Source organism: Emys orbicularis, chromosome 1 (assembly GCF_028017835.1).
Source record: "Emys orbicularis isolate rEmyOrb1 chromosome 1, rEmyOrb1.hap1, whole genome shotgun sequence".
NCBI classification, from domain to species: Eukaryota; Metazoa; Chordata; order Testudines; family Emydidae; genus Emys; species Emys orbicularis.
In genome coordinates, this window is record NC_088683.1 from 206,485,846 (window position 1) to 206,500,004 (window position 14,159).

General features: G+C 45.2%; 1 protein-coding gene across 1 annotated transcript in view; it reads right to left on the reverse strand.

Moving 5' to 3' along the window:
• Positions 1-14,159, reverse strand: part of LCA5L (lebercilin LCA5 like) — a 28,267-nt gene that overhangs the window by 13,459 nt on the left and 649 nt on the right. The window contains exons 2-3 of the mRNA XM_065422283.1: positions 8,397-8,534; positions 293-377 (exon numbers count right to left, since the gene is read on the reverse strand). Of these exons, the coding sequence (XP_065278355.1) occupies positions 293-377; positions 8,397-8,534 (223 nt within the window). The remainder of the gene's footprint in view (positions 1-292; positions 378-8,396; positions 8,535-14,159) is intronic.

Here is a 14,159-nt window from a genome sequence, read left to right on the forward strand (position 1 = left end):
TATGTAAATGTCACTAACTAAAGGTAAAAATTGGCCCAAAGTTCATTTACATAAACTGAGTTAAATATTCAGAAATGGGCTACTTAGTTGCAGCCATATGAGCAAAGAAAAGTAATTGTGTGTCCAAATGGGTAACTGCATGCGCAAGAACCCATTTTGCATATTTACAGGTGCAATTTAGGTCGCTGTTTTAGAAAATGTATCCCATTATGTCCCAATTATAAAGCAATGCAAGTTCAACACTAAAATATATACAAATAAAAATATTACAGATATACAGTACCTTTTTTGCGAGGTACTGGGTCAGCTTTGTCCTGTAGACTTTTAAGCATCCGATTTGCATAGATATTTTTTATACCAACTTCTCGTTCCTTTTCCTAAAAAAAGATCCACACTATCAAACTTCATGATTACCTTTCACCAACTCCAGTGCCTCATCTTAAAAAAATGTTAATGAGTGTAATAATGTTCCTGAAAATAGAGAACAAGTAGCTCTGGCCTGAGACAAACGCTCTGCAGGCAGACACCTTATAAAAGGTTTAACACATTGCTGTACCAATACACTTTGATCCTAATTCAAATGTGAAAATCCTCACATTCCAGTCCAAAGCCTTTCTTGGACAGAAACTGTCAACCATGGTGAATTGTGCCAATGGGAGTGAGCCTGTGATGTTCATAAATGGGAACTAGCAATCTCATTTTCTTCAGTGATCTAACTCAGAATTTGAATTCTAATCTCTTTTAAGCCTTAACACACACCTACGTTCTTTCATATCCATTTTTAATAACATTACATTCAAGAGATGGAGATGTGACGGGTTGGGCCACAGAGACCCCCTTGGGACTGTCACCTGATGTGCTGAGACTACCTCTGAGCCCGTTTTCTCTGCCAGTTTGGGCCTCCGGAACCCTGTCTTGTTGAGCCAGATATGCTAATCTGCTGCAACACAGACCCAGGGTCTGACCCATGCCCCCAAAGCTGCAGACTTAACTGAAAACGACTTAGCAAGTGCTCCTGTCTCTAGCACCCAGACACCCAGCTCCCAATGGGATCCAAACCTCAAATGAATCCGTTTTACTCTGTATAAAGCTTATACAGAGTAAACTCATAAATTGTCCGCCCTCTATAACACTGATAGAGAGATATGTACAGCTGTTTGCTCCCCCAGGTATTAATTACTTACTCTGGATTAATTAATCAGCAAACAGTGATTTTTTTAAGTATAAAAAGTAGGATTTAAGTGGTTCCAAGTAATAACAGACAGAACAAAGTAAGTTACCAAGCAAAACAAAACATGCAAGTCTAAGCCTAATACATTAAGAAACTGATTACAGATGAACTCTCACCCCCAGAGATGTTCCAATAAGCTTCTTTCACAGACTGGACTCCTTTCTAGTCTGAGTCCAGCAATCACTCTCACCCCCATAGTTACTGTCCTTTGTTCCAGTTTCTTTTGGGCATCTCTTGGGGGTGGAGAGGCCATCTCTTGAGCCAGCTGAAGACAAAATGGAGAGGCTTCCAGGGCCTTTTATATTCTCTCTCTTGTGGGCGGAAACCCCTTTGTTCTTCTGTGCAAAATCACAGCAACAAGATGGAGTTTGTAGCCACCTGGGCAAGTCACATGTCCATGAATGATTCAGCTTTTTGCAGGCCGATGCCATTGTTTACATGTTAGTTTGAACGTTCCCAGGAAAGCTCAGATGTGGATTGGTGTCTCCCAAAGTCCATTGTCAGTTAAGTGTTTCTTGATTGGGCACTTACTGAGAATAGTCCTTTCTCAAGAAGCTGACCAAATGCTTCACTGAGGCTACTTAGAATCAAACACATTGAGATACAAGTACATAGCCAATATTCATAACTTCAAATACAAAAATGATATACATATGCAGACAGCATAATCATAACCAGCAAACTACAACCTTTCCATAGACACCCCACTTGACCTCCTCTGTACAATTCCTGGTGCAACCATAGGACCCTGGTTGCAACAATGATCTATACGGTCACAGTTCATGTCAATAATATCAGAGACCTCTCTAATAAATGTTTATCTTTCATTCTTCTTCTTCACTGTCCTTATTTAGATTAAGTATTCTGTATTTAAAGCTAAAATTGGCTTATACTGCACAGTCTACAAGTAATCTGTTCAGAAATATGGAGCAAAAATTTTGTTTCCACAGTTTGTTTTATTTATGACATGCCTTCTTTGTCCATATTTTATAAACTATTATTCAGTAGAGCAGGAAGGATGAGAAGAATGACAGCTATCTGATTGAAAAAAACATCTTTCAAATTGAAACATATCTTAACGTTCCTTAAATATATAAGACTTCATTCTTATTTTGCATCCATTCTCATTGGACAGTTTGACAAACAGGTGAACTTTTCAATCTCTAAGTTACTGGCTGTACAGAGTACATGAGAGTAAACAGTACAGTAACTGCTCACTTAAAGTCGTCCCGGTTAACGTTGTTTCGTTGTTACCTTGCTGATCTATTAGAGAACATGCTCGTTTAAAGTTGTGCAATGCTCCCTTCTAACGTCGTTTGGCAGCCGCCTGCTTTGTCCACTGCTTGCAGGAAGAGCAGCCCGTTGCAGGTAGCTGGTGGGGGCTTGGAACCAGGGTGGACTGGCAGCCCCCCATCAGCTCCCCGTTCCCCTAAGTTCCCTGTGCGGCAACCGCCCAGCAGGCTATCAATTGCCGGCAGTTCAGCTGTCCCTCCCCCCACTGCCATGTGCTGCTCCTGCCCTCTGCCTTGGAGCTTCTCCCGGGAGCTTCCTGCTTGCTGTGCAGGAGGAGTGGGGGAAGGGGAGGGCTAATGTCAGGGTGTCCCCCTTCCCCCCTGCTCCTGCCCCCCGCTTACCCTTTCTCCATATAGAGCAGGGTGGGGACACGACAGGGCTCAGGACGGAGGGAGCTTGTGGGCCGCAGCTGCTGTCTCAACTTCCTGATCTACTTAAAAAGGCAATGTACTTAGAGTGGTGTCAGCGTACTTAAAGGGGCAATGCGCATCTCTCTCTCACACACAGGGTGTGTGTCTCTGTCTCTGTCTGCCATGCTGTCTCCCCTCCCTCTATTTGTGCTGCCTTGTAGAGTGTGAGGCTACATTAACAACAATGTGCTAACCCTTGAGGGCTCAGCCCAGTAGCATAGCTAGGGTGTGAGCCGGACAGCGGCCGCTCCCCCACCGAGCACGAGTGGCGCCTTTTTAATTTTACTCACCCGGGAGCGGGGGAAAAAAAAGGCGCCACCCGCTGCGGCACTTTTACTGACGGGGCAGCGCTCCGGGTCTTCGACGGCGGGACCGTCACTCGCTCTGGGTGTCTTCGGCGGCACTGAAGCTTCATCACCGAAGTGCCGCCGAAGACTTGCGGAGCGAGTGACGGTCCCGCCGCCGAGGTGCCACCGAAGACCCAGAGCGCTGCCCCGTCAGTAAAAGTGCCGCAGCGGGTGGCGCCTTTTTTTTTCCCTCTTCCCTCCACCTGCCTATGCCACTGACTCAGCCGAGTGCTAGTTCATCATTTAGCAGCAAGGCATTCCCTGGGAAATAGCCCACCCTCTTCCCCCTCTGGCTTCACCACCTCAACCAAGCTTCACAATCATCATTGGATTAAATTGTTTGTTTAAAACTTATACTGTGTGTGTGTGTATATAATATACATATTAATTACATAGTTTTTTGTCTGGTGAAAAAAATTTCCCTGGAACCTAACCCCCCCATTTACATTAATTCTTATGGGAAAATTGGATTCGCTTAACATCATTTCGCTTAAAATCGCATTTTTCAGGAACATAACTACAACATTAAGCGAGGAGTTACTGTATTTCAGCACAGAAATCAGGTTGATTGGCATGCCCAAATTGCTGTTTGTGCTAAAGAGCCAAGTTTTGTTCACCTAAAAACTTAAATACAGAAAATTGGGCATCAAAAATAGAGGCACAGAAAACAGTACCAACAATTTTAGAGGCCTTCTTCGATTAACAATTAAATGGAAATATTTCAGATAAGTGTTACGATAGAAATAGAAACTTAGTGCAAACAATCTGCATTTCAAAATAGCTTTTCATTAAAGTGACACTGTGAGGTTTAAAGCTCATGGTCCTGCAATTGTCCCTCCTCCCCAGATCTGCACATGGAGGGGACCAACCTGTGAGGAGGGTGATCAATTCTGTGGGTCCATGGGTACCCTGTGGGCCTGTGATTCACCTGGGAATAGGACAGACATTTTATCCCACTCCTGTTCTGCTAAATCCTCCCCCAGGATTCCTTGGGGGCTGCTGCAGCTAGGGGGAGTCCCTTGTTGCAGTCACATTGCCAAAGAACAAGAGAGGAGGAGGGCTGTTGGTGCAGAGCTGTATGGATGCATGGTGCTTCTGTGCAGATGGTCCTGGCCTCTCATAGGTCCCCAGGGACAAAGGCGCTGACTCCATGGATTCTCTGGGCCTGGAGCACCCACTGGAAAAAAATAGTGGGTGCTCAGCACCCACCGGCAGTCCTGCGGATCAGCTCCTCCCCCTCCCCCACAGCACCTCCCAGCCGTCAGCGGCCCTGCTGATCAGCTCTTCCCCCTTCCTCCCAGCGCCTCCCGCCTGCCACGATCATTCAGGAAGTGCTGTGGATGAGGGGGAGGAGTGGGGGCAGAAAGTGGCAGGGGGAGGGGGCAGAATGGGGATGGGAAGAGGTGAGGTGAGGTGAGGTGAGGTGGGGGCGGGAAGAGGCAGGGCAGGGTCAGGGTCTTTGGTGGAGTGGGGCAGGGCCTGGGGCAGAGAAGGGGTCCTGCACCCCCCGGGAAATCCCAAAGTCGGCATCTCTGCCCAGGGATATGCCAACACTGAAGCAGACTGCACAGCCTATTCCACTTCTAACTGAATGATGCGGGGGGAGGAATCCCAGAACGGTTATTTTAGAGACTAGAGCCCTCCTAGGGGTGTGGTTTCCACAAGAGTGGATAATCTGTTACCACATAGTTAAATATAAACATATGTCATAGCTATGTTATAAATAACACCTTTAGTAAAACTGAAAGGATTTTAATTATACTTTTCACTATTTATGCGATTTGTTTACCCTTTGCATTATTCTCATGATACACTAACGAGTTTTTCATTTTTGTTTCTATTCAGTGTCACTTTCAGGTTTCATGTACTGACACAATGCTATGATGTTGGGTTGCAAACTCTGCAGGGGAATGTTTAATTTGTCAAAACCAAAACTGTTTCAGTAAGAATTTAAATCAAATCATGGAAACATTTCTATTGGCCTTTTGGTCAAAGCTTAATTTTACAAACTGTAAACTCTGGGCCAATTTTGATCTGGCAGTATTCCTATAAAGGGATCTAACAAAAAGCTCATAGAATCATAAAAATATAAGGCTGGAAGGGACCTTGAGAGGTTATCTAGTTCAGCCCCTCACACTGAGGCAGGACCAAGTATACTTAGACCATCCCTGACAGGTGTTTGTCGGCAACCTGTGGCACGCGGTCCATCAAGGTAATCCGCTGGCAGGCCACGCAACATTTTGTTTACATTGACCATCTGCAGGCACGGCCCCCTGCAGCTCCCAGTGGCTGTGGTTTGCCGTTCCCGGCCAATGGGCACTGCGGGAAGCGGCTGGCCGCAGGGATGTGCTGGCCGCTGCTTCCCTCAGCTCCCATTGGCTGGGAACAGCAAACTGCGGCCAGTGGGAGCTACGGGGGGCCACGCCTGCTGACGGTCAACGTAAACAAAATGTCTCGCGGCCCACCAGCGGATTACCTTGATGGGCCACATGCCGAAGGTTGCCGACCCCTGGTCTAACCTGTTCTTAAAAACCTCCAGTGACGGGGATTCCACAACCTTCCTTGGAAGCCTATTCCAGAACTTAACTATCCTTATAGTTAGAAAGGTTTTCCTAATATCTATCTTAATCTCGCTCAGTACATATTAAGCCAATTACTTCCTGTCCTATATTCAGTGGACATGGAGAACAATTGCTCACAGTCCTCGTTATAACAGCCCTTAACATATTTGAAGGCTATTATAAGGAGCCCCCTCAATCTTATTTTCTCAGGACTAAACATACCCAGTTTTTTAAACCTTTCTTCACAGGCAGGGCCGGCGCTTCCATTTAGGCGACCTAGGCGGTCGCCTAGGGCGCCAGGATTTGGTGGGGGGGGGGGGGCGGCAATTCGGCTCCGGGTCTTCGGTGGCAATTCTGCGGCAGGTCCTTCACTCGCTCTGAGACCCGCCGCCGAAGTGCCCTGAAGACCGGGAGCGCGGAAGGACCCCCCCGCCGCAGAATTGACGACGATGACCGGGAGCACGGAAGGACCCCTGCCTAGGGCACCAAAAACCCTGGCGCCGCTCCTGTTAACAGGCCAGGCTTTTTAAAACTTTTATCATTTTTGTTACTCTCCTCTAGACTCTCTCCAGTTTGTCCACATCTTTCTTAAAGTGTGGCACCCCAAACTGGATACAGTACTTCAGCTGAGGCTTCACCAGTACCAAGTAGAGCAGGACAATTATTTCCCATGTCTTATATACAACACTCCCTTTAATACAACCCAGAATGATATTAGACTTTTTCATAACTGCATCACATTGTTGGCTCATATTCAGTTTGTGATCCACTATGACATCCAGATCCTTTTCTGCAGTACAACTACCTAACTAGTTACTCCCCATTTTGTAGTTGTGCATTTGATTTTTCTTTCCTAAGTGAAGTTCTTTGCATTTGTTTTTATTGAATTTCATTTTGCTGAATTCAGACCAATTCTCCAATTTGTCAAGATCATTTTGAATTCTAATCTTGTCCTCCAAAGTGCTTGCAACCCCTCCCAGCTTGGTGTCTGTGACATTACACACCATATTCTTTATGGAAATATGCTTATGATATGGGTATGACATCACTGAGATGTACTTTATGCAAGATGGGTCTTGTAAGGTATCATTGGAAAGGTTATGATTTACTGAATGTGATTATCCAATTTGTATGCCTGTATCATTTCTGTATCTGACTATGTATCTGTATTTCAAAGGGCTACTTTGGGTGTCACCCCAACTAGCACTTCAATTACAACAATGAGAAAGCCAGACAGCGCTAATGACTCATTAGCAAAGACAATGGACTGTAAAAGAGCTTAGTCTTCCTGTGGACGTTCGAGACAGCCTACGATCAATGGCTGCCACAGCCATGCAGAGACATGGGTCCGAGTATCCTGGTTCGGGATACCCCATCTCCCCTTTTGGAATGCCAGTGTTTTTCCACTGGAAGACAAAGGGTTCCCACCTTACACAAGAGCTATATAAGGCAGGGGAGTGACATCATCATGGTTCTCCTCTGCCTCCTCACACAAAAAGACACTGAAAAACACATGGAACCAAGAACTGAACTGGGGGGAGAAGGGTTGATCCCAAGCTGGAAGGGGTCTAGCTTGTGAGTAATAATACCTGAGGTCTCAAGCTGGAGACCAGTGCAGCTGCCTTTCAAGACTTTCTGTAATCTGACTGCAACAATATTTAGGGTGAGAAATTACTATTTGTAACCAATTTCTTTAGTGAAACAACCTTAGCTTATGTGTTTTGTTTGCTTAATAATCTCTTTTGTTCTGTTTGCTATCTCTTTAACCACTTAAAATTCACCTTTTGTAGTTAATAAACTTATTTCTTGTTTATAATATAACCCTGTTTGTGCAATTCATAAGGGGGGGGGGGTTAAGAGGTTGTGCATACCTTCCTCCACATTGAGGGAGGAGGCAGATTTCATAATATACCTTTGGGTCTGCACTCCAAGAGAGGTGGCCACCTGAGTGCTGGGGCAAGTCCCTTAAGATGAGTCTTCCCAGAGCTGATCTCAGTGTCTGTGTCGTTCTGCAGTTGGGTCTGGCCCTGCCTGTGTGTGTGCTGGAGGAGGCTTAATAGCCTGGCTCAGCAAGACAGATAAAAAGGGTACCCAGGCTGGCAGAACAGGTGGGCTCAGTGGTATCTCAGTACATCAGGTGGCATCCTAAGAGGGGCAACCCGTCACAGTGTCATCAGTAAATTTTATAAGCATATTCTCCATTCCATTATCCAAGTCATTAATGAAAATATTGAATAGGACTAGACCCAGGACCAACCCCTGTGGGACCCCGATCAAGTTGTAGCATAACATGCTGATCCAGATTCATCAAATAGTAACAGGCCGATATTGTTAATTGCATTCTACTAATTATTGATCTACTTCAGATTCTGACAAATAGATGGAATGATAATTTCATTTATTTTACTTTTTGATATTTTTGCAGTGTATACATTTTGCATTACATATTCCTTAGTTATCTTATTTAAGAATATAACGAAGGTAACAGGAATATATAACGTAAGACATGTGGCACTTTTATAAAAGAATAAAACCTCTTTTAAACCTTGGGTACCTTAATTTTTTGTTGAAGAGACTTAATTTCCATTTGCAAGTTCTTTGTGATTGTCCGAGCTGCTACAGTCTTTCTATTTTCAGCTGCCAATTGACGACTAAAGATGCTACTGTTCAACTTCAGCTGTTTTTCTAAGCCCTAGAAACATTATATATTTAACCATGTAGGTATACTCACTGTAACTGCTGAAGAATTTCAATTCACATCAGGTTTAAAAAATAAGCAGAGTAACATAATGAAAAATGAAACTTCTAATAATCATATTCTACTGTAAATAAAATCTGAAATTAGAAGTTTGTAATAAAACAAAAATGCAGTGTCTCCATTTACATCTAAAATTAATAAAAGCTGGTTTCAAAACAAAGTTTACCAAACAAAATCAATATATAAGTATTCAAAAATTAAAAATAAGTCAATATACTAAATTCCTGATGTGTTAATCCAATACAGTCTTTTTTTGGGAGATCATCAGGACCTGATTCTCATTTACATTAAGGCCCCTTTACACCTCTCTGGCAGTATAAATGAGAATCAGGTCCTGTATCATTTAGAACCCAGAGGATAAACTATAATTGCAATGCACTGTGTCGGTATCAAAGTTATAAACTAAGCACCCAATCCTGCAAAGTCTCCATGAGCAAGACTTTTTACTGACTCTCAGTGGGGGTTCTACAAATAAACTCAGAATGGCAGCTGAGTTCAGTTATTCTTCTGATAGAGTAGAAATTAATTTCTGGAGGGTAAATGGAAGACTTCACTGTTCTGAGATTTTATTAAAAATCGGAGATGGAGGCTTTCCCCATAAAGACAATGAGAGTCAAGACGTATGAGACATTAAAGGCACGGAATCCTCTTTATTTTCTCTCATCCTATGCCTTTATTACACTCTCTCAGGGACATTATTTTGTAACAGTTCTGTAAGCCATTACTTTTTAACTAAAATATTTGTGTTTGATACTGTTATGAATTCAAGTTTGAATGATCTACATCTAAGTTGGAAGGAGTAAAAGTAAAGATATCCATGAGGCACTTTAGGCACCTAAACTCCAGAGTTAGGCCCCTAAATCCTCATGTGTGGCAGCACTTCTGCTTGGCTGCTGCCTAACCCTGTAGGCAGGGCCGGCTTTAGCAGGTGCAGGGCCCCACGCCGGGACGCGAATTGTCTCGCGCCCTGACTCCGCCCCCTCCCTTCCCCATTGGATCCCTCCCCAAATCCCCGCCCTGGCCCCGCCCCAGCCCCGCCCCTCACTGCCCCATTGGATCCCTCCCCAAATCCCCACCCTGGCCCCGCCTCTTCCCCAAGCACGCCGCATTCCTCCTCCTCACCCCTCCCTCCCAGGCTTGCGCTGATCAGCTGTATGGCGGCGCAAGCGCTGGAGGGAGGGGGGAGAAGCAGGACGCGGCTTTTTTTTTTTTTTTTTTTCCCCCGCTCCGCCAGCAGCCCCGGACGTTGCGGGGCCCTCTTAGGTGCGGGGCCCCATTCCAGGGAATCAGCTGAATCGGCTTAAAGCCGGCCCTGCCTGTAGGTACCTAAACTCACTCGGCGCTTAACTTTCCACTGTAAAAGTTCCCTAGGCACCTAAGTTTTAGACTCTGGGACATGCCCACCACTGCCCCACTCTGGGAGTCCAGATGGCTCCCTCCCACCTAAGCCCAGAGTGATTAATGAACTGGGGGAAGATAGGCATTGGGCTGCCTAAATTGCATATGGGGCTTGATCCAGTAGGTGCCTTCCCTTCCAGACTGGGACCCCTTCAAAATCCAATTGGAAGAGGAAGGAGTGGTGCCCACCTTATAACTTTTAGTCCAGTGGTTAGAACACTCACCTGGGATGTGGGAAATGCAGGTTCAATTCCCCCCTCTCTGCCAGAGGGTGAGAACAGACTTGAGCAGGGGAATCTCCTATTTCTCAGGAGGGTTCTCTAACCACTGAACTACAGGATATTCTGATGTGGGGCTCCCTCAATCTGAAGCTGAAGCTGTTCCTTTGTGGATAAATAATGGAGTGAATGGAGGAGAGGCTACTGGACTTGGGGATCTCCCCTGTGGGTGCTCTAACCACCAGCCTACAAAGTCATAGAATCATAGAATATTAGGGTTGGAAGAGACCTCAGGAGGTCATCTAGTCCAATCCCCTGCTCAAAGCAGGACCAACACCAACTAAATCATCCCAGCCAGGGCTTTGTCAAACCAGGCCTTAAAAACCTCTAAGGATGGAGATTCCACCACCTCCCTAGGTAACCCAGTCCAGTGCTTCACCACCCTCCTAGTGAAATAGTGTTTCCTAATATCCAACCTAGACCTCCCGCACTGCAACTTGAGACCATTGCTTCTTGTTCTGTCATCTGCCACCACTGAAAACAGCCTAGCTCCATCCTCTTTGGAACCCCCCTTCAGGTATTTGAAGGCTGCTATCAAATCCCCCCTCACTCTTCTCTTCTGCAGACTAAATAAGCCCAACTCCCTCAGCCTCTCCTAGTAAGTCATGTGCCCCAGCACCCTAATAATTTTTGTTGCCCTCTGCTGGACTCTCTCCAGGTTGTCCACATCCCTTCTGTAAGGGGGGGACCAAAACTGGATGCAATACTCCAGGTGTGGCCTCACCAGTGCCGAATAGAGGGGAATAATCACTTCCCTTGATCTGCTCGCAATGCTTCTACTAATACAGCCCAATATGCAGTTGGCCTTCTTGGCAACAAGGGCACACTGCTGACTCATATCCAGCTTCTCATCCACTGTAATCCCCAGGTCCTTTTCTGCAGAACTGCTGCTTAGCCAGTCGGTCCCCAGCCTGTAGCGGTGCATGGGATTTTTCCTTCCTAAGTGTAGGACTCTGCACTTGTCCTTGTTGAACCTCATCAGATTTCTTTTGGCCCAATCCTCCAATTTGTCTAGGTCACTCTGGACCCTATCCCTACCCTCCAGCGTATCTACCTCTCCCCCCAGGTTAGTGTCATCTGCAAACTTGCTGAGGGTGCAATCCATCCCATCATCCAGATCATTAATAAAGATGTTGAACAAAACTGGCCCCTGGGGCACTCCGCTTGATACCGGCTGCCAACTAGACATCGAACCATTGATCACTACCCGTTGAGCCCGACGATCTAGCCAGCTTTCTATTCACCTTATAGTCCATTCATCCAATCCATACTTCTTTAACTTGCTGGCAAGAATACTGTGGGAGACTGTATCAAAAGCTTTGCTAAAGTCAAGATATATCACATTCACCACTTTCCCCATATCCACAGAGCCAGTTATCTCATCATAGAAGGCAATCAGGTTGGTCAGGCATGACTTGCCCTTGGTGAATCCATGTTGACTGTTCCTGATCACCTTCTGAACTCCTCCAAGTGCTTCAAAATGGATTCCTTGAGGACCTGCTCCATGATTTTTCCGGGGACTGAAGTGAGGCTGACCAGTCTGTAGTTCCCCAGGTTCTCTTTCTTCCCTTTTTAAAATATGGGCACTATATTTGCCTTTTTCCAATCGTCCAGGACCTCCCTCAATTGCCATGAATTTTCAAAGATAATGGCCAATGGCTCTGCAATCACATCAGCCAACTCCCTCAGCATCCTTGGATGCATTAGATCTGGACCTATGGACTTGTGCATATCGGCTTTTCTAAATAGTCCTTAACCTGTTCTTTCACCACTGAGGGCTGCTCACCTCCTCCCCATACTGTGTTTCCCACTGCAGCAGTCTGGGAGCTGACCTTGTCTGTGAAGACCAAGGCAAAAAAAGCATTGAGGACTTCAGCTTTTTCCACATTATCTGTCACTAGGGTTGTCTCCCCCATTCAGTAAGGGTCCCACACTTTCCCTGACCTTCTTCTTGTTGCTAACATACCTGTAGAAACCCTTCTTGTTATCCTTCACATCCCTTGCTAGCTGCAACTCCAATCATGCCTTGACCTTCCTGGTTACACCCCTGCATGCTCTAGCAATATTTTTATACTCCTCCCTAGTCGTCTGTCCAAATTTCCACTTCTTGTAAGCTTCCTTTTTGAGTTTAAGCTCACCGAAGATTTCACTGTTAAGACAAGCTGGTTGCCTGTCATATTTGCCATTCTTTCTGCACATCGGGATGGTTTGTTCCTGTGCCCTCAATAAAGCTTCTTTAAAATACAACCAGCTCTGTTGGACTCCTTTCCCCCCATATTAGCCTCCCAGGAGATCCTGCCAATCAGTTCCCTAAGGAACAGTGACTGAGAGTCATTCTCACTCTCTCTCTCTCTCTCTGACCCAATGCTCCAGTGTGTGGTGTGTTAGGGCACCCAAATAGGAGACCCTAGGTCCATTCACTCTTTCATTATTTAATCCACAGTGGAACAGCTTCAAAGGAGAGATTCAGGGAGCCCCATATCAGAATATCCCACGGCTCAGTAGTTAAGAGCACAAGGTGAGTGGTCTAACCCAGAGCTAAAGTTACATGGTGGGCACCACCATGTCCTCCTACTCCTCTGGTGGCCATTTTGTGTGGTGTGAGGCAGGCGCACAACTCATTCCTTCAAAGGGCCTAGGTCACCTGACATTAGGTGCCTGGTTCCCATTTGTGGATCACTAAACAGACCTAGGCACCTCCCTGAAGCCCAGATTTAGGTGCCTATCTCAGAGAGAGATTGGGGCACAGCAAACACTCCTCTCATCAGCATTTCCTATTGGCTAGCTTAGATGGCTCCCTGCCTAGTGTGTTGGCTTTCTAAGTTGCCTATCTCTCCCATTCATTGTATAGGAGCCTAGGCACCAAATTCAGGCTTTGTGAATCACAGTGTTTTTTCTGTGATTTTCTAGGTGCCTAAAAGTTGGCATTGTGATACTTGGTGTTTCAACTCCTAAGTTCCTGGGAACACTGCAAAGGCAGTATGCCCAACCCTTGGGGGTAAGGAAGGAACATCCTCCATAGCTCTCTAGCAGCTTCCTACAAGAGTAGTGTTAATGAGCTTCAGAAAGAACTATATACAACCCTCTCCACTGGAGACAGGTCGCTGTAGTGCAGAGGGGGAGAGGCATCAAAGGTGGGCAGATGGGATCGTGTTAGCTCTGAGGTAGGTTTTAGGGGATCGCCACACCCAGAAATAAGGGGGAAATAGTGGTATGAATTCATGAGGCAATTGTTCTTGTATTCTTCCCAATGGCTACTCTCCCAATTCTCATTTTACTGAATCTCCATTATATATTATTATTTCTTTGTGCTTCTCCTCCCTCCATTTCCTTCTGGAAGAATATTGCATCCTAACAAGGGTGCTGTCTACTCAAATGTTGGCAACAGTTGTTTTTATTAGTTTTGGTCAAATACCCTTAGATATCACAATGGCAGTCACAATATAAATTAATTAAATATTAACTCTGCCAAAAAAAACCCTTGAAATAAATAATAATATTAGCACTTATACTGCACATTTCATACAAGAATTTCAAAGTACTTTAGATATATTCATTAATAAAGCCTCACATCACCCTCCTTAAATGCTGTCCATCCTTTTTACAGATGAATAAATTCAGTCTTTTGCCCAAGGTCACATATCAAATCAGTGGTAGAGCTAAGACTAGGATTCCCGACTCATGTTTAATTCACTAGTTAACAGCTGCAATATGTTTGACTACACCTGTACTAAGGAGTGAATGGGAGACTTGGAGACAGCTCTCCAGTAGTATGTCATATTTTTAAAGGTAATAGGGCAACAGTTTGACTAATCTTTATTTCCAAATTTAATCAACTGATACATTTTTGCAAGATTTTATTAAAGTTATGGGTAATTCATTC